The following is a 15,870-nucleotide window of genomic DNA, read 5'->3' as shown; positions in this document are numbered from 1 at the left end:
GGGCGCGAGGGCGGAGTCGTGGCCGAGGCGGCGGTGTCCGGAGCACGGCTCAGGGGCCGCAGTGGCCGCCGCGGATCGAGGCTGCCTGGAGAGAGCGTCCGGGCGCAGAAGGGTTAACGGGCCACCGGGGCGCGCAGAGCAGGTAGAGACCTCCCCCAGACCCCGGCCCCGGCCGCCCCTCTCCTGGGTCCCGTTAGACCGCCAGCCCCGCGCGCCCGCGTCGTCCCCTCTCCCTGCGCTGTGCGGTCGGTCGCGCCCCCGCCACGACCCCGGCCCCAGCTCCGGTGGCCTCGGACGATCTTCCAGCCCCTGGGGTCGAATTCCTGGGGAGGGGGTCTGATCCTGTGGAACTCTGGCCCCATCACCCGGGCGAGGAGTGAGCCAAAATTCCTCCTAAGTCACACAGTAAAGTTGGAAAACAGACCCACGACCTCCCCGCGCGGGCAGCGCCTCCTGCCTTCTCCCTAGGAGGGTGCTCTCGGACGGTGTGCCCCCCGCTCCCCTACTGCAACTCCTGGAGTTGGAGGACAGGGTCGCCGCGAGGGACGCAGGTGGGTGCCCTTGATCCAGTTCAGTCCGATGACAGAAGAGGTTGACAAAAAAGAAAGACACCTGTTGGGGTGGCCTGCCAGACCCAGGAGTGGAGGGCTCCATGAGGGCCAGGGAATTCGGACTCAGGACAGGGATCCTCCGTGGCTAGCCCAGAAACACAGGGTCGAGCCACTCTCCAGCAGGGAGACCTGGGGGTGTAGGGGTGAGCCCTGCGCAGGTCTCTGTTTCTTGGTCTTCACTGGGCAGTGTGGAGAGGTGTGGCCCGGAGGAGCCCACGTTTGTCCAGACCAGGGTCTATTCTGGCACCAACCTCTGACCTCTCCTTTCCTCGTCCTGGGCCGTGAACGACACCAAATGAGGGACATGGAAAGGGGTGAGAAGCACAAATGTGCGTGTGTTTCTGCAGAGGAGGGGGCATGGGCCCCTGCCGGGCTGCGCAGGGGAGGGTGGGGTGGGACTTTTCCAGAGAGGGAGCCAGGCCTGGCCCGGGCCCGGGAGCTCAAGTCAACCCCACCCCTCACTTCTCCAGGGAACTGCCAAAGCCAAACCCAGCTCGGGACGGGATTATGTGTACTGGGTAGACCCGTGGAGAGGGGCGGTGAGATCTGGGTGGCAGAGAGAAACAGAGGCAGAGAGGGCATGGAGAGGGGTCAGCATCAGAGAAGGGGCTGGCAGTGACCATCACCCCCTTTCTTCTTCCCTCAGCTGGAGTAACAGAGTCAGGCAGAGCCTGAACACTTGGGTGGAACATGGGCCCTTCTCTGGAGACCCTGACCTCCCCCGTTCAGTCAGGGCAGAGTTGCTGACCTCAGTGGCCGGCCCAGCCAGGGGAATGAGTGGCCATCGGCAACCCCCTCCCCAACCCTAAACCGTGAGGCACGCCCGCTCTGGCTCAGCCACTCTGACCCCTCCCTCAAATTATAAGCCCTAGGTCTCAGGGAGGGCAGTGGGGCTCAGTGTCTGCCCCCAGGCACATTCCTTCCCTTCTCTTGGTCATTTTCTGCCCCAGAGCTGGCCCACCTCAGCAATTCGAGGGCTCTCTGGATTCCTTTCCCTGGTGCCTTTCAGATCCAACAGAAACAGATTTTTTTTTCCTGGAAAGCAGACCTAAGAGTGGGATGAGGAGCAGGGGTGGGAAGGCCTCTAAGTGAGAAGGGGGCAAGGAGAGTCAGGCTTTGTGGCTGGAGAGGGTTCCAAACCTCACCTCTCCAGTGTTCAAAGCTGAACTTCAGATGGACTTCCTGGCTCTTCAGAATGAGAGGCCTGTGGCTGGGGCATGAGGCAGCCCTGGCTGCACCTCTCCTTCCCTTTTCCCCAGCTGGTAGAGCCGCACAGGAAACAAACCCTCACTGAACCAATGCCGGATGCTGGCACCCAGAGTGGGTGTTACATTGCCGGCTTCTTCTCTAGAGATTAAACCGTCAGCCCATTTAGCTTATCCCTTGGCCAAAAGTGTCTGAGATGTGCCTGGATGTTCCGGCACATCTCTTCCACAGAAGGGAAGAGAAAGCCAGGAGGCAAGTAGGACAGAGAGATGGCTGGGGAAGGTCTCGTTTCTGGAAGACCCAAGGAAGGGGCTTCTGGTGGGTCCTCAGAGAGAGTGTCTGGCACATCCTCAGTGGAGCCTTCCTCCTCTACTTTCTAGGCACCTCTGGGAGGGCAGGAGTGGGAGCAGATGAGGACCACTTTAGAGGGAGCCCTCTGGCTGGGTGCGGTGGCTCACACTTGTCATCCCAGCACTTTGGGAGGCCAAGGCGGGAGAAGTGCTTCAGGCCAGGAGTTCGAGACCAGCCTGTGCAATTTAGCTGGATCCCGTCTCCACCAAAAAATACAAAAACTAGCTGGGTGTGGTGGTGAACGCATGTAGTCCCACCTACTCAGGAGGCTGAGGAGGAAGGAGAGCCTGTGAGTTTGAGGCTACAATGAGCTTTGGTGGCACCATTGCACTCCAGCCTGGATGACAGAGTGAGATCTCCATCTCAAAAAAAAAAAAAAAAAAAGCCGTTTGTGTGTGCCTGAGCCGGCCTAGAAACAGTCTCTAGGTAGGATTTGGGGAGGAGCTAAGAAGCCCCTACAGGGCCCAGGGGTGGGGACTGAGCCTTAGTTGGAAGGCTGAGGTCAGCCCTCGACCATGTAGCCCCTACAGATGGACAAGGCAGTGATCCTCCCTGCTCCCACCCTGAGGATCCTAAAGGGGTGGGCCAGTCTCACCACCTCCTCCACTGTCTGATCTGTCCTCCCAGTCCCAAGCTCTCTGGACACTGGAGAGGTAACCACCAGGCTTCTGTCCCTGCAGAGAGCACCCTCCACGCCCAGATGCCTGCCCAGATGCCTGTGTAGTTTTTGTGACCAGTCCGCTCCTCCCTTGCCCTGGGGCAGTAGAGCAGGGAATGATGGAGAACTGGGCAGGCAGGTGAGAGAAGGGGCCGTGGTGGGGAGGGAAAGGGGGGTTGCTGGGACGGCTCCGTGTCTGGAAGTCAGGGAAAGAGGACCACTGGGAGGGGCAGGGGAAGTGATGAGTAACTTCTGCTTTCTGAGAAGTTGGTAGTCAGGATATGGGGAGCCGGCTGGGGGCGGAGGGTGGTGTTGCAACACCCCCTCTGGCTCCAGTCTGACGTCCCTCCCCTGGCCTTTGGTTTGCAGGCCCTGGCTGTATCTGCTGCTGCTGCTGCTTCTGTCCCTCCCTCAGCTCTGCCTGGATCAGGAGGTGAGCTTTGGACAAGTGAGCAGCTGCAGCCTGCCTGCCACCCTTTCATCTCCCCCTGGGCTCCCACCCCATCTCTCCAGGCCACGCCTCCTTTCCCCACAGCCCATCCACCTCCCCTGCCAACTCCACAGTTACTTGCCTCACAACACCAAGAGGCTGAGGTGTAGTTCTCCCTCTGCTGCTGAATGTGACCTTGGACTGGTAGCGACTCCATGAGCCCCAGTGTTGGTCTAGAAGGACGCTCTGGACAGTTCCCTCTAATCCTTCCAATTCTGTCTGACCTTTTTCTCTATATAGGTGTTGTCCGGACACTCTCTTCAGACACCTGCAGAGGAGAGCCAGGGCCTCGAAGGTGTCTGGGGACCTTGGGTCCAGTGGGCCTCTTGCTCCCAGCCCTGCGGGGTGGGGGTGCAGCGCAGGAGCCGGACATGTCAGCTCCCTACAGTGCAGCTCCGCCCGAGTCTGCCCCTCCCTCCCCGGCCCCCAAGACATCCAGAAGCCCTCCTCCCCCGGGGCCAGGGTCCCAGACCCCAGACTTCTCCAGAAACCCTCCCCTTGTACAGGACACCGTCTCGGGGAAGGGGTGGCCCACTTCGAGGTCCTGCTTCCCACCTAGGGAGAGAGCAGACCCAGGAGATTCAAGTGGCCAGGAGGTGAGAGGCCTGGGTGGAAGAGGTGGGCCTTGGGCAAGGTGGGGGCTTAGCAAGAAGGAGAGGGGAGCATGGGTGACTTCAGAGGGCTTGTCTTTGGTGCCAGAAAGTAAACTGGGGAAACAGGGTCAGAGGTGGTCAGAGCTGTGCCCCCACATCTGAAACGCCTTCTCAGGTCCCGGCTTCGAGACCCCATCAAGCCAGGAATGTTCGGTTATGGGAGAGTGCCCTTTGCATTGCCACTGCACCGGAACCGCAGGCACCCTCGGAGGCCACCCAGATCTGAGCTGTCCCTGATCTCTTCTAGAGGGGAAGAGCCCATTCCATCCCCTACTCCAAGAGCAGAGCCATTCTCCACAAAGGGCAGCCCCCAAACTGAGCTCCCTCCCACAGAACTGTCTGTCCACACCCCATCCCCCCAAGCAGAACCTCTAAGCCCTGAAACTGCTCAGACAGAGGTGGCTCCCAGAACCAGGCCTGCCCCCCCACGGCACCACCCCAGAGCCCAGGCCTCTGGCACAGAGCCCACCTCACCCACACACTCCTTAGGAGAAGGTGGCTTCTTCCGTGCATCCCCTCAGTCACGAAGGCCAAGTTCCCAGGGATGGGCCAGTCCCCAGGTAGCAGGGAGACGCCCTGATCCTTTCCCTTCAGTCCCTCGGGGCCGAGGCCAGCAGGGCCAGGGGCCTTGGGGAATGGGGGGGACTCCTCACGGGCACCGCCTGGAGCCTGACCCTCAGCACCCGGATGGCTGGCTGCCCCTGCTGAGCAACGGCCCCCATGCCAGCTCCCTCTGGAGCCTCTTTGCTCCCAGTAGCCCTATCCCAAGATGTTCTGGGGAGAGTGAGCAGCTGAGAGCCTGCAGCCAAGCGGTGAGTCTCCTCAGGTCTCCCCTCCCAACCCCGACCTCCAGTGTGGCCTCCCCGCCCTGAAGCTGGGCCCTCAGCTTCTTCTCGGCACCTGAGGGAGAAGGGCCTTGGCATCTGACCACCTCAGGGCAGGAGTCTTGGAGCTCTTCCGCTGACCTGATCCTCCCGCCTGCGCCCCAGGTTCAGCCCTGACCTTACCCTCATTTTGCTCCCCAGCTCTGACTCCTTTGTACCCCTCACCGCAGCCCTGCCCCCCCGAGCAGCCAGATCCCCGGGCCCTGCAGTGCGCAGCCTTTAACTCCCAGGAATTCATGGGCCAGCTGTACCAGTGGGAGCCCTTCACCGAAGGTGAGGTTTCTTGCCCACCCCTGGGCAGTGATGACTTGGAATTGGGGATGAAGGGGGGAGGAGACACCTGCTTACTCCCAGCCCTGAATGACTTCCAGCCCCTCTGCTTCCCCTGCGCCGTGCCTTCTTTCTTCTCCCTGGGGCTGGGTCAGAAGACAGCACAGGTGGCGAGTGGTCTGTAGAGGGGTCGGGGGAGGAGGAGGAGGTGCGGGAGACACGCTTTGTCCGGACTTCTCTGGGAAGGCCATCACTGGGGGTTGGGTGGCTGTGGCACAAGAGGGCTACAGTGGGAGAGATCCTATCCAGCTGTGACAGCTGGGTAGGGGTGTGCCACGTATCCTGGGCACTATCGTATCGGTTGCTCCCAGGTTACCATCTGCTTCATTTTAGGCCTGTGTTGACACCAAGACAAGCACTCAAGAGCTCTGAACACACAGAATCATGGGCGTCAGGGATTGCTCCTCTCTCGGTTCAGAGTCCCCTTGATGGTCTCAGTGACCTCGACTGACCTAACCACCTTCCTTTTTTTTTTTTTTTTTTTTTTTCTGAGACAGAGTTTCGCTCTGTCACCCCGGCTGGAGTGCAGATCTCAGCTCACTGCAACCTCTGCCTCCTGGGTTCAAGCAATTCTCCTGCCTCAGCCTCCCAAGTAGCAGGGACTACAGGCATGTGCCACCATGCCCAGTTAATTTTTGTATTTGTAGTAGAGACGGGGTTTCACCATCTTGGCCAGCTGATCTCGAACTCCTGACCTCATGATCTACCCGCCTCGGCCTCCCAAAGTGCTAATCCAAAGATTATAGGCATGAGCCACTGTGCCCGGCCCTGAACACCTTCTCAGCTTGTGCTGTTGTCACATTTCCTTCATCCACAGTGACCTGGGCAACCTCAAGGTGCCCCCCCGGGGCCTCTCTCAGCTAACCTCCCACCAGGGAGCCCACTAACCACCCTTCTACCCTGTCCCTTAGTCCAGGGCTCCCAGCGCTGTGAACTGAACTGCCGGCCCCGTGGCTTCCGCTTCTATGTCCGTCACACCGAAAAGGTCCAGGATGGGACCCTATGTCAGCCTGGAGCCCCTGACATCTGTGTGGCTGGACGCTGTCTGGTGAGGGAAGACGGGGTGTGTGTGTGCATGCACACACACACACACGCATATGCGCACAGACACACACACGCCCCCGTACACATACACATGTACACACACATATGCATGAACATATGCACACATGCAAGCATGTACATACACACGTATGCACACAGACACACATGCATATGCACACACACGGACACAGACAGATGTATGCATACACATGTGCACTCGTGCATGAACACATGCACATATGCATATGCACACAGACACACACATGCACACGCATATGCGCACACACACACCCGTACACATACACATGTAGACATATGCATGAACACATGCACACATGCACACACACGTATTTGCACAGTCTCATTAATTAATTCAACAACAAAACACCATACTGAGATAACCAAGGGAGAATTCTAACCTGCCAAGCTGGGCTGAGCAGAGCCTGAAGGATCTGATCGGGCACCTGTCCGTGTCCCTGGGTCTGACTGGGGACGGTGGGGCTGCTTTTGTGCTCTCACTTGTAGCACAAAAAGCAGGGTAGTGAGCAGAGGCTCCCGAGGGGACCGGGGTGGGGTTGAGGTGGTGTCTGGCATTCTGTGGCCGCTGCCTCACCTCACTCTCTCCAGAGCCCCGGCTGTGATGGGATCCTTGGCTCTGGCAGGCGTCCTGATGGCTGTGGAGTCTGTGGGGGTGATGATTCTACCTGTCGCCTTGTTTCGGGGAACCTCACTGACCGAGGGGGCCCCCTGGGCTATCAGAAGATCTTGTGGATTCCAGCGGGAGCCTCGCAGCTCCAGATTGCCCAGCTCCGGCCTAGCTCCAACTACCTGGGTGAGCACCCAGCTGCCTCCCCTTCCACTTCCATCTCTGTTCAGCTCTCCATACCCCCACTCAGTGCAGTGAGCAAGCCAAACAGGGGAAGTCCAGGGTCTGGCCCCTCCCCTCGTGGAAGGAGTGAGGAAGCTGAGAGGGCTTGGGGGGATCTTAGGTTCTGGTGGGAGCTTCTATAGGCTGAGGACACGGTGTGGGAGGAGGAAAGTATTATCACCCTGGAATTTCCCGATCTCTCACCTCTGACCTGCAGCACTTCGTGGCCCTGGGGGCCGGTCCATCATCAATGGGAACTGGGCTGTGGATCCCCCTGGGTCCTACAGGGCCGGCGGGACCGTCTTTCGATATAACCGTCCTCCCAGGGAGGAGGGCAAAGGGGAGAGTCTGTCGGCTGAAGGCCCCACCACCCAGCCTGTGGATGTCTATGTGAGCCTGGGGCCAGGGGCAGCTGGATGCTGGGGAGGGAGGCTGTTCCCTCTAAGGGCAGAGCTGTGGTTGTCAAGATGGGAGATAGAGCTGGTGGCATCCCCCTCTGGCCACCCCCAAACATTCATTCTCTTCTCTTCTCCCCAGATGATCTTTCAGGAGGAAAACCCAGGCGTATTTTATCAGTATGTCATCTCTTCATCTCCTCCAATCCTTGAGAACCCCACCCCAGAGCCCGCTGTCCCCCAGCTTCAGCCGGGTAAGACTCTGACCCCTGCACTTGGAAGGAGGAGGGAGAAGCTGCAGGGGTGGCTCCGGGGCAGTGGGGTGGCATCTGATTCGCCTGCTCCCCTGCACAGAGATTCTGAGGGTAGAGCCCCCACTCGCTCCGGTGCCCCGCCCAGCCCGGACCCCAGGCACTCTCCAGCGCCAGGTGCGGATCCCCCAGATGCCCGCCCCGCCCCATCCCAGGACACCCCTGGGGTCTCCAGCTGCGTACTGGAAACGAGTGGGACACTCCGCATGCTCAGCGTCCTGCGGGAAAGGTGAGACATCGCACCTTGGACCGGCACCTCAGTCCAAGCCCCCCAACTGACACTCCTGATCCTGCATCCGGGATAGTGGGGCCACGCCCGACCCTGCATCTGGGACACCACTGAGCTTGGGCTCCAGCCTCCTGCCTCCTTGGCTGCCTTCTCACCCACTCAGGTATCTGGCGCCCCATTTTCCTCTGCATCTCCCGTGAGTCGGGAGAGGAACTGGATGAACGCAGCTGTGCCGCGGGTGCCAGGCCCCCAGCCTCTCCTGAACCCTGCCATGGCGCCCCGTGCCCCCCATAGTGAGTATGGCCCACGGGGAGGGTTAGGGTACTGGAAACACAGCAGTTGCCCCCAGAATCTTACCTGAACTCTGCACTCAACACGACATCTCCTGGCTGCAGAGAGACAACATTAGATTAGAAAGGCGGACACTCGGTAGGCAGCAAGAAAGCCATGGCAGGCTGAGAATCCCCCAGGAACCCAGACTCCAAACGCCAAATGTGCCCACTCTCCTCTGAAGCCCCCATGTCCAATGTGTCTTCCATCTCCTCTGCCATGGCAGCCCCACATATCTCATCTGTGTCTCCATCTCTTCCCTGCCCTGCTGGTGCCTGCAGCTGGGAGGCTGGTGAGTGGACATCCTGCAGCCGCTCCTGTGGCCCTGGCACCCAGCACCGCCAGCTGCAATGCCGGCAGGAGTTTGGGGGGGGTGGCTCCTCGGTGCCCCCGGAGCGCTGTGGACATCTCCCCCGGCCCAACATCACCCAGTCTTGCCAGCTGCGCCTCTGTGGCCATTGGGAAGTTGGCTCTCCTTGGAGCCAGGTGAGTGCGCCCGGGCAAGGAGGTGCCGGGGAGGGGAATGGGCACCGGTGAACAAGAGCAGCGGTTTTTCAACTTCTTTTTCATCAGCAGAAACTACAAACAGGGTTTCATATGGATCCCCAATATAGAAGTCAGATAAGGGACTGAATCAGGGATTGGGGGCCCGGGGCCCTAGGGCTCAGCCTCCTTCTCAGCCCATGAAACCATGTGACTGCTGGGCTGGGGATCGAAGGCAGAGCCTGGTTCTGAAGCCCTAGAGCTGGAGGCTGGCTGAGAAGCTCAGCTCCCTGGATTCCCCTCGCCCCCTCAGTGCTCCGTGCGGTGCGGCCGGGGCCAGAGAAGCCGGCAGGTGCGCTGTGTTGGGAACAATGGTGATGAAGTGAGCGAGCAGGAGTGCGCTTCAGGCCCCCCGCAGCCCCCCAGCAGAGAGGCCTGTGACATGGGGCCCTGTACTACCACCTGGTTCCACAGTGACTGGAACTCCAAGGTGAGTCCTGAACCCCCAGCCATGTCCTACATCCTGGGTGACCATGCCCAGGACACCTCAGCCTTTCCAGCATAGCTCAGTAAACTTGTATTGATCAAGTGCCTGCTATATGCTTGACACTGGGAACTCAGAGGTAAGTGAGAACAACTTCCATGAGGGGCCCGGTTAGGATTCTCCGTCCAGGCCTGGTACCCGGGGACGTTCCCTACCGTCCAGGATTCGGACCCAGGATGCATCCCTCCCTGCCCCCTCTCCTGTCCCTTGTGCTAGTCACCAGCAGGCCCCTCACGCGGGCCGCTCTTCTCCTTCACAGTGCTCAGCCGAGTGTGGGACGGGAATCCAGCGGCGCTCTGTTGTCTGCCTTGGGAGTGGGGCAGCCCTCGGGCCAGGCCAGGGAGAAGCAGGAGCAGGAACTGGGCAGAGCTGTCCACCAGGAAGCCGGCCCCCTGACATGCGTGCCTGCAGCCTGGGGCCCTGTGAGAGGACTTGGCACTGGTACACAGGGCCCTGGGGTGAGGTGAGCTGAGCGCCTGCTGAGGGCAGGAAGGGGGTGCCAGTCCCAGTGGGATTCCTTGTGGGCACTTGGGGCACTCTCTGTCCTCCCCTCCCCTCATCACCCTGCCCTCCCCCTACACTAGTGTTCCTCCGAATGTGGCTCCGGCACACAGCGTAGAGACATCATCTGTGTCTCCAAACTGGGGACGGAATTCAACGTGACTTCTCCAAGCAACTGTTCTCACCTCCCCAGGCCCCCTGCCCTGCAGCCCTGTCAAGGGCAGGCCTGCCAGGACCGATGGTTTTCCACACCCTGGAGCCCGGTGAGTGCCTGGCTGCCCTGCCCTGCTCAGCCTGGGCCCCCGGGGGAGGTCCTCTTGCTGTACCCCCTCCAGGTCTCTCTGTGCCCCAGAATAAGCCCAGCCAAGCATTACCACTGTCCTACTTCTTATAGACTTGGAGGACAGATGGGCCTCCTCCACTTGGGATTCCACAATGTCCTAGGAGGGTCCCCAACCACCACCTTTTGGGGAGAGAGGTGGCAGCTGGGGGTTAAGGAGGATCCCAGGCCTGGCAAAGGTCTGATATGATGGCCGGGGTCGCCCCAGTGTTCTCGCTCCTGTCAAGGGGGAACGCAGACACGGGAGGTCCAGTGCCTGAGCGCCAACCAGACCCTCAGCACCCGATGCCCTCCTCAACTGCGGCCCTCCAGGAAGCGCCCCTGTAACAGCCAACCCTGCAGCCAGCGCCCTGGTAAAGAGCCCCCTCTCCCCAATCCCCAATAATGTGGATTAGCTGAAGTATGGGAGGAGATGAGAAAGGACCAGTGGGAATGGGCAGCACACCCATTCCCAGACAGGTGGGTCCTGGTGACTGTCTTGTGCCCACTGGCCTCCTCTGTCCCTAGATGATCAATGCAAGGACAGCTCTCCACATTGCCCCCTGGTGGTACAGGCCCGGCTCTGCGTCTACCCCTACTACACAGCCACCTGCTGCCGCTCTTGCGCACATGTCCTGGAGCGGTCTCCCCAGGATCCCTCCTGAAAGGGGTCTGGGGCACCCTCATGGTTTTCTATGCCACCATCAGTCACCCATTGATCAGCCCACTCTGAACCCCCTGGCTCTCCAGCCTGTCCCAGTCTCAGCAGGGATGTCCTCCAGGTGACAGAGGGTGGCAAGGTGACAGACAGAAAGTGACTTTCAGGGCTATGGTTGGGCCCATGTGGTGGTGTGATGGGTGTGTGCACATATGCCTCAGGTGTGCTTTTGGGACTGCATGGATGTGAGTGTGCTCAAACGTGTATCATTTTTCAAAAAGAAGTTACACAGACTGAGAAGGACAAGACCCGTTTCCCTGAGATTTTCCTAGGTGGAGAGGAAAGCCAGTCTGCAGTTCCTTGCTAGTTTGAGCTACTTAGAGTGTGGTCTCCCACCAACTCCAGTTTTGTGGCCTAAGCCTCATTTCTCATGTTCAGGCCTCGTATCTTCTAAGCCGCCTTGTGTCTCTGACCCCTTCTCATTTGCCTAGTATCTCTACCCCTGCCTCCCTAATTAGCTAGGGCTGGGGTCAGCCACTGCCAATCCTGCCTTACCCAGGAAGGCAGGAGGACAGAGCCTGCCTCTTCAGAGCAAGGCCCAGCTGGGCAGAGTAAAAAAGAGAAATGTGAGCATGAGACGCCCCCAGCCCCTAGCCCCACTCCCTGCCTCCTGAAATGGTTCCCCACCCAGAACTAATTTATTTTTTATTAAAGATGGTCATGACAAATGAGAAGCGGGCTCTTCCTTGTCGGCTACGGGCCCCTCAGCAGTGTGAAGGCAGAAGGTAGGGTGCACAGGGGAACAGCATTAGAGCCCAGGAGGAGAGTTTGGGCCAGAGGATCCCTGCCAGCCCCAGGCCCTGCAGGCTGGTCATGGGCCACTAGAGGTCACCAGTTCTCCCAGTTGAGGTGTGGTGTGGGGCGCTGGGCTCCAGAGCTGAGGGAAGGGCTGCGCGGCCGCGGTGCGCTTTTTTTTGGGCCGAGTCTCTCTGGGAAGTCTCCCGGAATCTGCGCCTTTCCTCTGAGGCCTGAGCGAAGGGCAATTGGCTTGTCGAAGCTCTTTTTTTCCTGTTTCCATTCTCTAGCCCTGCCTTCTGTCCCCCTTTCTGCCGTACGCGTTTGCCTACGCTCTGGGACTTCTCCTGGGGTGGGGAAAGGAAAGGGATTCCTGCCTCGAGCCCTTCCCCTGGAGGAGGAGGAGCCCGGCCCGGCTCCGGTTCCCTGGGCGGGGCTGAGGGAGGAGCGGGGCAGCACTGGATGTCCTGCCAAAGCCACATTCCTCAGAGATGGCTCAGCCTGGCCGCCTCCTTCTTCCTCCCGCTCTCTTCTCCCAAGGTGGAGAACTTGCTAGAGGCGACCTGAGAGGGGCAGGCCTTTGCCATCACATCCCCTCCCAGACCTCTGCCGTTCGGAGGCTGGGGCCAAGTCTCTCCTGGAAGCCGGGCTGCCTGGGAAGGGCGGTGCCACAGGAGCGCCCCCGCTCGCGGCTCCACAAGCCCAGCTGAGCACGGCGGGGAATACGGGGCCTGCGGAAACAGTGAACTCAGTGGCTGCTGTTTTCTGAGCACCTGGACCCTGCGGGGGACGACAGAGTTGCCCGAGGCGGCAGGATCTCCCCACACTCGCGGCCACCTGCACATCTTCCTGTTGCTTTGGGACTCGGGCTTTCTCTGGGTTGAAAGTGGCTGAGAAGGAAGAATTTGGACACCTTAAGAGGAGAGCGAGTGGGGAAGGAGGCAAAACTGACGTCAGCCCAGGGCAGGCAGCGAGGAAAGGGGGCCACAAGGGAAGCCCAGTTCCAACGTCTCCGCTGAACCTAAAGAGGCGTCAGCAGGGAATCACAGATGTGGGGGCCAGGGAAATGGGACCCGAGCCCGCCCAGTAGGTATAGAAGGCCGAAGGCAGAGTCCTGAGACCCAGGGAGGGGTGGGGTGGAGGCTGGGGCCCTCCCAGCGATTCCTGGAAGCCCCGAGCTGGGCGGCGCCGGCTCAGCTGACTTCCCCGAAGCTCCCCTCCCTCTGCTCAGGGCTGTTGCTGGGCAGGTTTGGCGTTTGCTGAGCCTAAGAACCAATCGCAGGTGGAGGTGCGGACGCAGCCCCTCGCAGGGCTCCCCGGTTTCAGCACCCCCTTTCTCTTTCTGCCCGCCCCTGAGCTCTCTCTCGGCCTCCAGCCTCTGACCTCTCAGGAGGTGGGCTCTTATCTGGGGGTCTGCCCCCCCTTCCCCTCTTATTTTAGAGCTAGGACTCAGTGCAGCCCCTAAGGATTCCTTCCTCTGGTCACTGACGTCATTATGGGGGTCAATGTGGAAGTTCTCAGGAAGGGGAACCTGACCCAAGCAACCCCTCTTCCTGGCCCCGTAGAGGGGAGTAGTGTGGCCAGACACCGCTGACCTCTGAAACCCTCTGGAGGGACTGGGGAGAGCAGAAGCTGCAGCCTGAGGGCAGAGGAATGTGGGGAGGGCCCCTGGGTTTGGTGCACTGGTGGGAATTTAGGGAAGGACTCAGAGGAACTGGACCCCTGAGAAGTGAGATGAGGGCGGGGTAGTGATAGGAACAAACTTGATATGCACAAGAGAGATCAAGCATGCAAAAGGCCTGCAAATTGTTGAGGATGCCTCCTTTCTGAGGGTGTGCTGGGGGAGGGGGTTGTGGTTTGAGTATCAGTGACACTAGGGGTGATCTGTGCTCTCACGAGTTCAGCTGGGTCAGGATTCCTCTCCCCTCCCCCTCCCAGCTTCCCCAGGGTAAATACCCACCCAATTTAAGTTGCAGCTTTTGGACTAAATTTAGCTCCTGGACTTCCCCAACCCCCAGGCCTCCCTGTAAGCAGGTGCTCACAGCTGCAGCGTGGGTCTGGTGGAGAGTTTGAACCTTCTCCTCACCTCCACTCATCCAGATTCCACCCTTCTGGTAACGAGGAATGAAACAGAGCACAGGAACCCAGTGGCTGGCCCAGGGCATAAGTGTCTCAGCCTTAAGCCACCTTCTCCCAGGAAACCTGTAAGAGAAGAGCTCTGGTGGGAGGCTCTAGATGGACATGGAGGGTGGTGGGATAGAGAGAGAACAAGATGCTAGGAGAGCCTCCCTCCAGATTCTCTCCAGCCAGACCCTCTCTCATTCCTTGCTCTCCCCTTGTCCCCAGGTTTACAAATAAAGACTTCATGTTAGCATCCTCCCCACCAGAGTAAACTGACCCAGGAAGCTCTCTCCTCTCTTTGAACCACGGAGAATCATGCTATGGTAGAAATTATGGTTTGGGGAGGTATGTGTTTCAAGTAGAGGTGGTTTATTTGCCACAGGTAGGTGATGAAGAGGTGTCAGCTTTAAAGGGCAGAGACACCGTCTAAAGGAAGTAGAAAGCCTCAGGAAAGTACCTAAGTCTAAGTCTGTCAACAAGAGACAGAAAAAGTTTGGGTTAACCTGAAAGTAGCCAGCATAAACCCTCAATCTGACTTTTGGGCTCCTTGACCTAGGAGACTGGGAAAACTCTAGAAGAGGGTGTTTCAGGGCTGAGTCTGAAGGAAGAAAGGATTTGAGGGAGGAATGTAAAAGATTAATCCAAAACAAGGCATGCACAAGATATGGCAGTCAGATGCCAGGGAGCCATCAGCTCTGCCAGCTGAAGGGGAGGTACAGAGTTGGCTGGAAGGTGGCCAGAGCGGAGCATTTCTCCTGTGAGCACTGGAGAACTGTGCTGAGAGGCCTGGGAAGAGCCCCGGGCTGTGGGAGGAAGGGTTAGGTTGGGTCGGCATGTTTGTGTGCTGTGCTCTTCTGAGCCTTACCTGAATCTCTTGAGGTAGCTCCACTGAATTTTGAGTGAAGAGTAAAAGAAACTGGGGGAAAGAGGGTAGGATTATAAAAAAAGGAGCAGACTGTATCCCTGGGATCCCTAGGCCAAAAGGCCCTCCCCTTGATTGACAGGCAGAGATCATCTCCCATGGAACAAGGTCACCCTTCCTCTCTCCCGTCGCTACATTCCTCTCCTCCTTACTGTTGACTATTGGTTGCCTGCCTCTTTCATCACAAAATGAGATTCCTCTTTAGCTCTAGTAGAGGGTTGAGCGAACTTTTTCTCTACAGGAGATGATAAATATGTTACGCTTTGCAGGCCCTATCATCTCTGTTGCAGCTTCTGTACTGTAGCAGCACAAAGCAGCCATAGACGATAAATAAACAAATGGGCGTAGCTGTGTTCCAATCAGACTTGTGACACTAAAGTTTTAATTTTTTTTTTTTTTTGAGACAGGATCTTGCTTTGTTGCTCAGGGTAGAGTGCGGGGGTGGGGTGCAATCATAGCTCACGACAGCTTTCACCTCCAGGGCTCAAGGCACCCATCCTCCTGCTTCAGCCTCCCGAGTAGCTGGGACCACAGGTGCAGGTCACCACACCCAGCTAATTAAAAACAAATTTTTTTTGTAGAGACAGGGTCTCATTGTGTTGCCCAGGCTGGTCCTGAACTACTGGGCTCCAGCAGTTCTCCCACCTCAGTCTCCCAAAGTGCTGGAATTACAGGCATGAGCCACTGTGCCTGGCCCATTTTTTTCAACCATTTAAAAATACCAAAATGATTCTTAGCTTGTGGGCCATTCAAAAACAGGCGGCAGGGCAAATTTGGCAGGGAGGTGGTTTCTGACCCTGGGGATTTTTCCTAACTGGTGACTCCTGCTCTGCCTAGCCATAGAAAGTCCTGTTTATCTCTTCCGGGCCTCAAAATACAGCTGTAGAACCTTTTAATTCAACATACTGTACTGATGCCTGGTTCTTAATTGCTTCTCCTAGGGCATTTAAGGATTTGAAAACAGTTAATAGAGTAAACCCTTAAGGGACAGTCCTGAAACTCCTTCTGTTTGTATAGTGCTTTAAGGTAAAAGCACAAAGCACATATATCAATAAACTCTCTTTAAGTCTTTGCAGTAATAAGATAGCTGACAGTATTGTTAAGTCTTGTTTATAGGGGAGAAAATTGAGGCTTCCGATCTAGTTTCTTCACTTTTTTTTTTTTTTT

General features: G+C 58.2%; 2 protein-coding genes across 12 annotated transcripts; both read left to right on the top strand.

The window, feature by feature from the left end:
* Positions 1 to 6: 6 nt before the first annotated feature.
* Positions 7 to 11,596, top strand: ADAMTSL4 (ADAMTS like 4). 11 transcript variants are annotated; one of them, XM_017877796.1, is made up of 20 exons: positions 7 to 142; positions 469 to 551; positions 799 to 925; positions 2,849 to 2,965; positions 3,196 to 3,259; positions 3,557 to 3,912; positions 4,085 to 4,781; positions 5,024 to 5,126; positions 6,095 to 6,231; positions 6,855 to 7,059; positions 7,313 to 7,485; positions 7,633 to 7,744; positions 7,845 to 8,030; positions 8,194 to 8,323; positions 8,642 to 8,846; positions 9,157 to 9,333; positions 9,647 to 9,850; positions 9,972 to 10,151; positions 10,437 to 10,581; positions 10,736 to 11,596. In XM_017877796.1, exons 4-20 carry the CDS (start codon positions 2,943 to 2,945, stop codon positions 10,870 to 10,872), a joined length of 3,234 nt encoding a protein of 1,077 aa, XP_017733285.1. In that variant the 5' UTR covers positions 7 to 142; positions 469 to 551; positions 799 to 925; positions 2,849 to 2,942; the 3' UTR covers positions 10,873 to 11,596. The 11 variants fall into 11 exon arrangements, with proteins under 11 accessions (XP_017733285.1, XP_017733278.1, XP_017733286.1 ...); XM_017877789.1 differs by having other exon boundaries at positions 399 to 551; XM_017877797.1 differs by lacking the exon at positions 799 to 925.
* LOC108533269 (uncharacterized) lies at positions 939 to 2,346 on the top strand. Its single transcript, XM_017877800.1, is given in 6 exon segments — positions 939 to 1,047; positions 1,050 to 1,152; positions 1,154 to 1,263; positions 1,266 to 1,429; positions 1,432 to 1,633; positions 1,636 to 2,346. Coding segments are annotated over 6 exon segments (756 nt in total). The 3' UTR covers positions 1,704 to 2,346.
* Positions 11,597 to 15,870: the final 4,274 nt, after the last annotated feature.

The sequence above is a fragment of the Rhinopithecus bieti genome, unplaced genomic scaffold, assembly GCF_001698545.2.
Source record: "Rhinopithecus bieti isolate Rb0 unplaced genomic scaffold, ASM169854v2 scaffold_10548, whole genome shotgun sequence".
NCBI classification, from domain to species: Eukaryota; Metazoa; Chordata; class Mammalia; order Primates; family Cercopithecidae; genus Rhinopithecus; species Rhinopithecus bieti.
The sequence above is the reverse complement of the archived record's forward strand: the minus strand, read 5'-3'. Positions and strand labels throughout refer to the sequence as shown.

What these genes read in the sequence shown, in the direction of transcription:
- ADAMTSL4 (XM_017877798.1), top strand. Translation starts at nt 2,943, where the DNA reads ATGATGGAGAACTGGGCAGGCAG. An exon ending in AGCTCTGCCTGGATCAGGAG is followed by an intron (nt 3,260 to 3,556) that starts GTGAGCTTTGGA and finishes TTCTCTATATAG; the next exon opens with GTGTTGTCCGGACACTCTCT. An exon ending in GTGGGAGCCCTTCACCGAAG is followed by an intron (nt 5,127 to 6,094) that starts GTGAGGTTTCTT and finishes CCTGTCCCTTAG; the next exon opens with TCCAGGGCTCCCAGCGCTGT.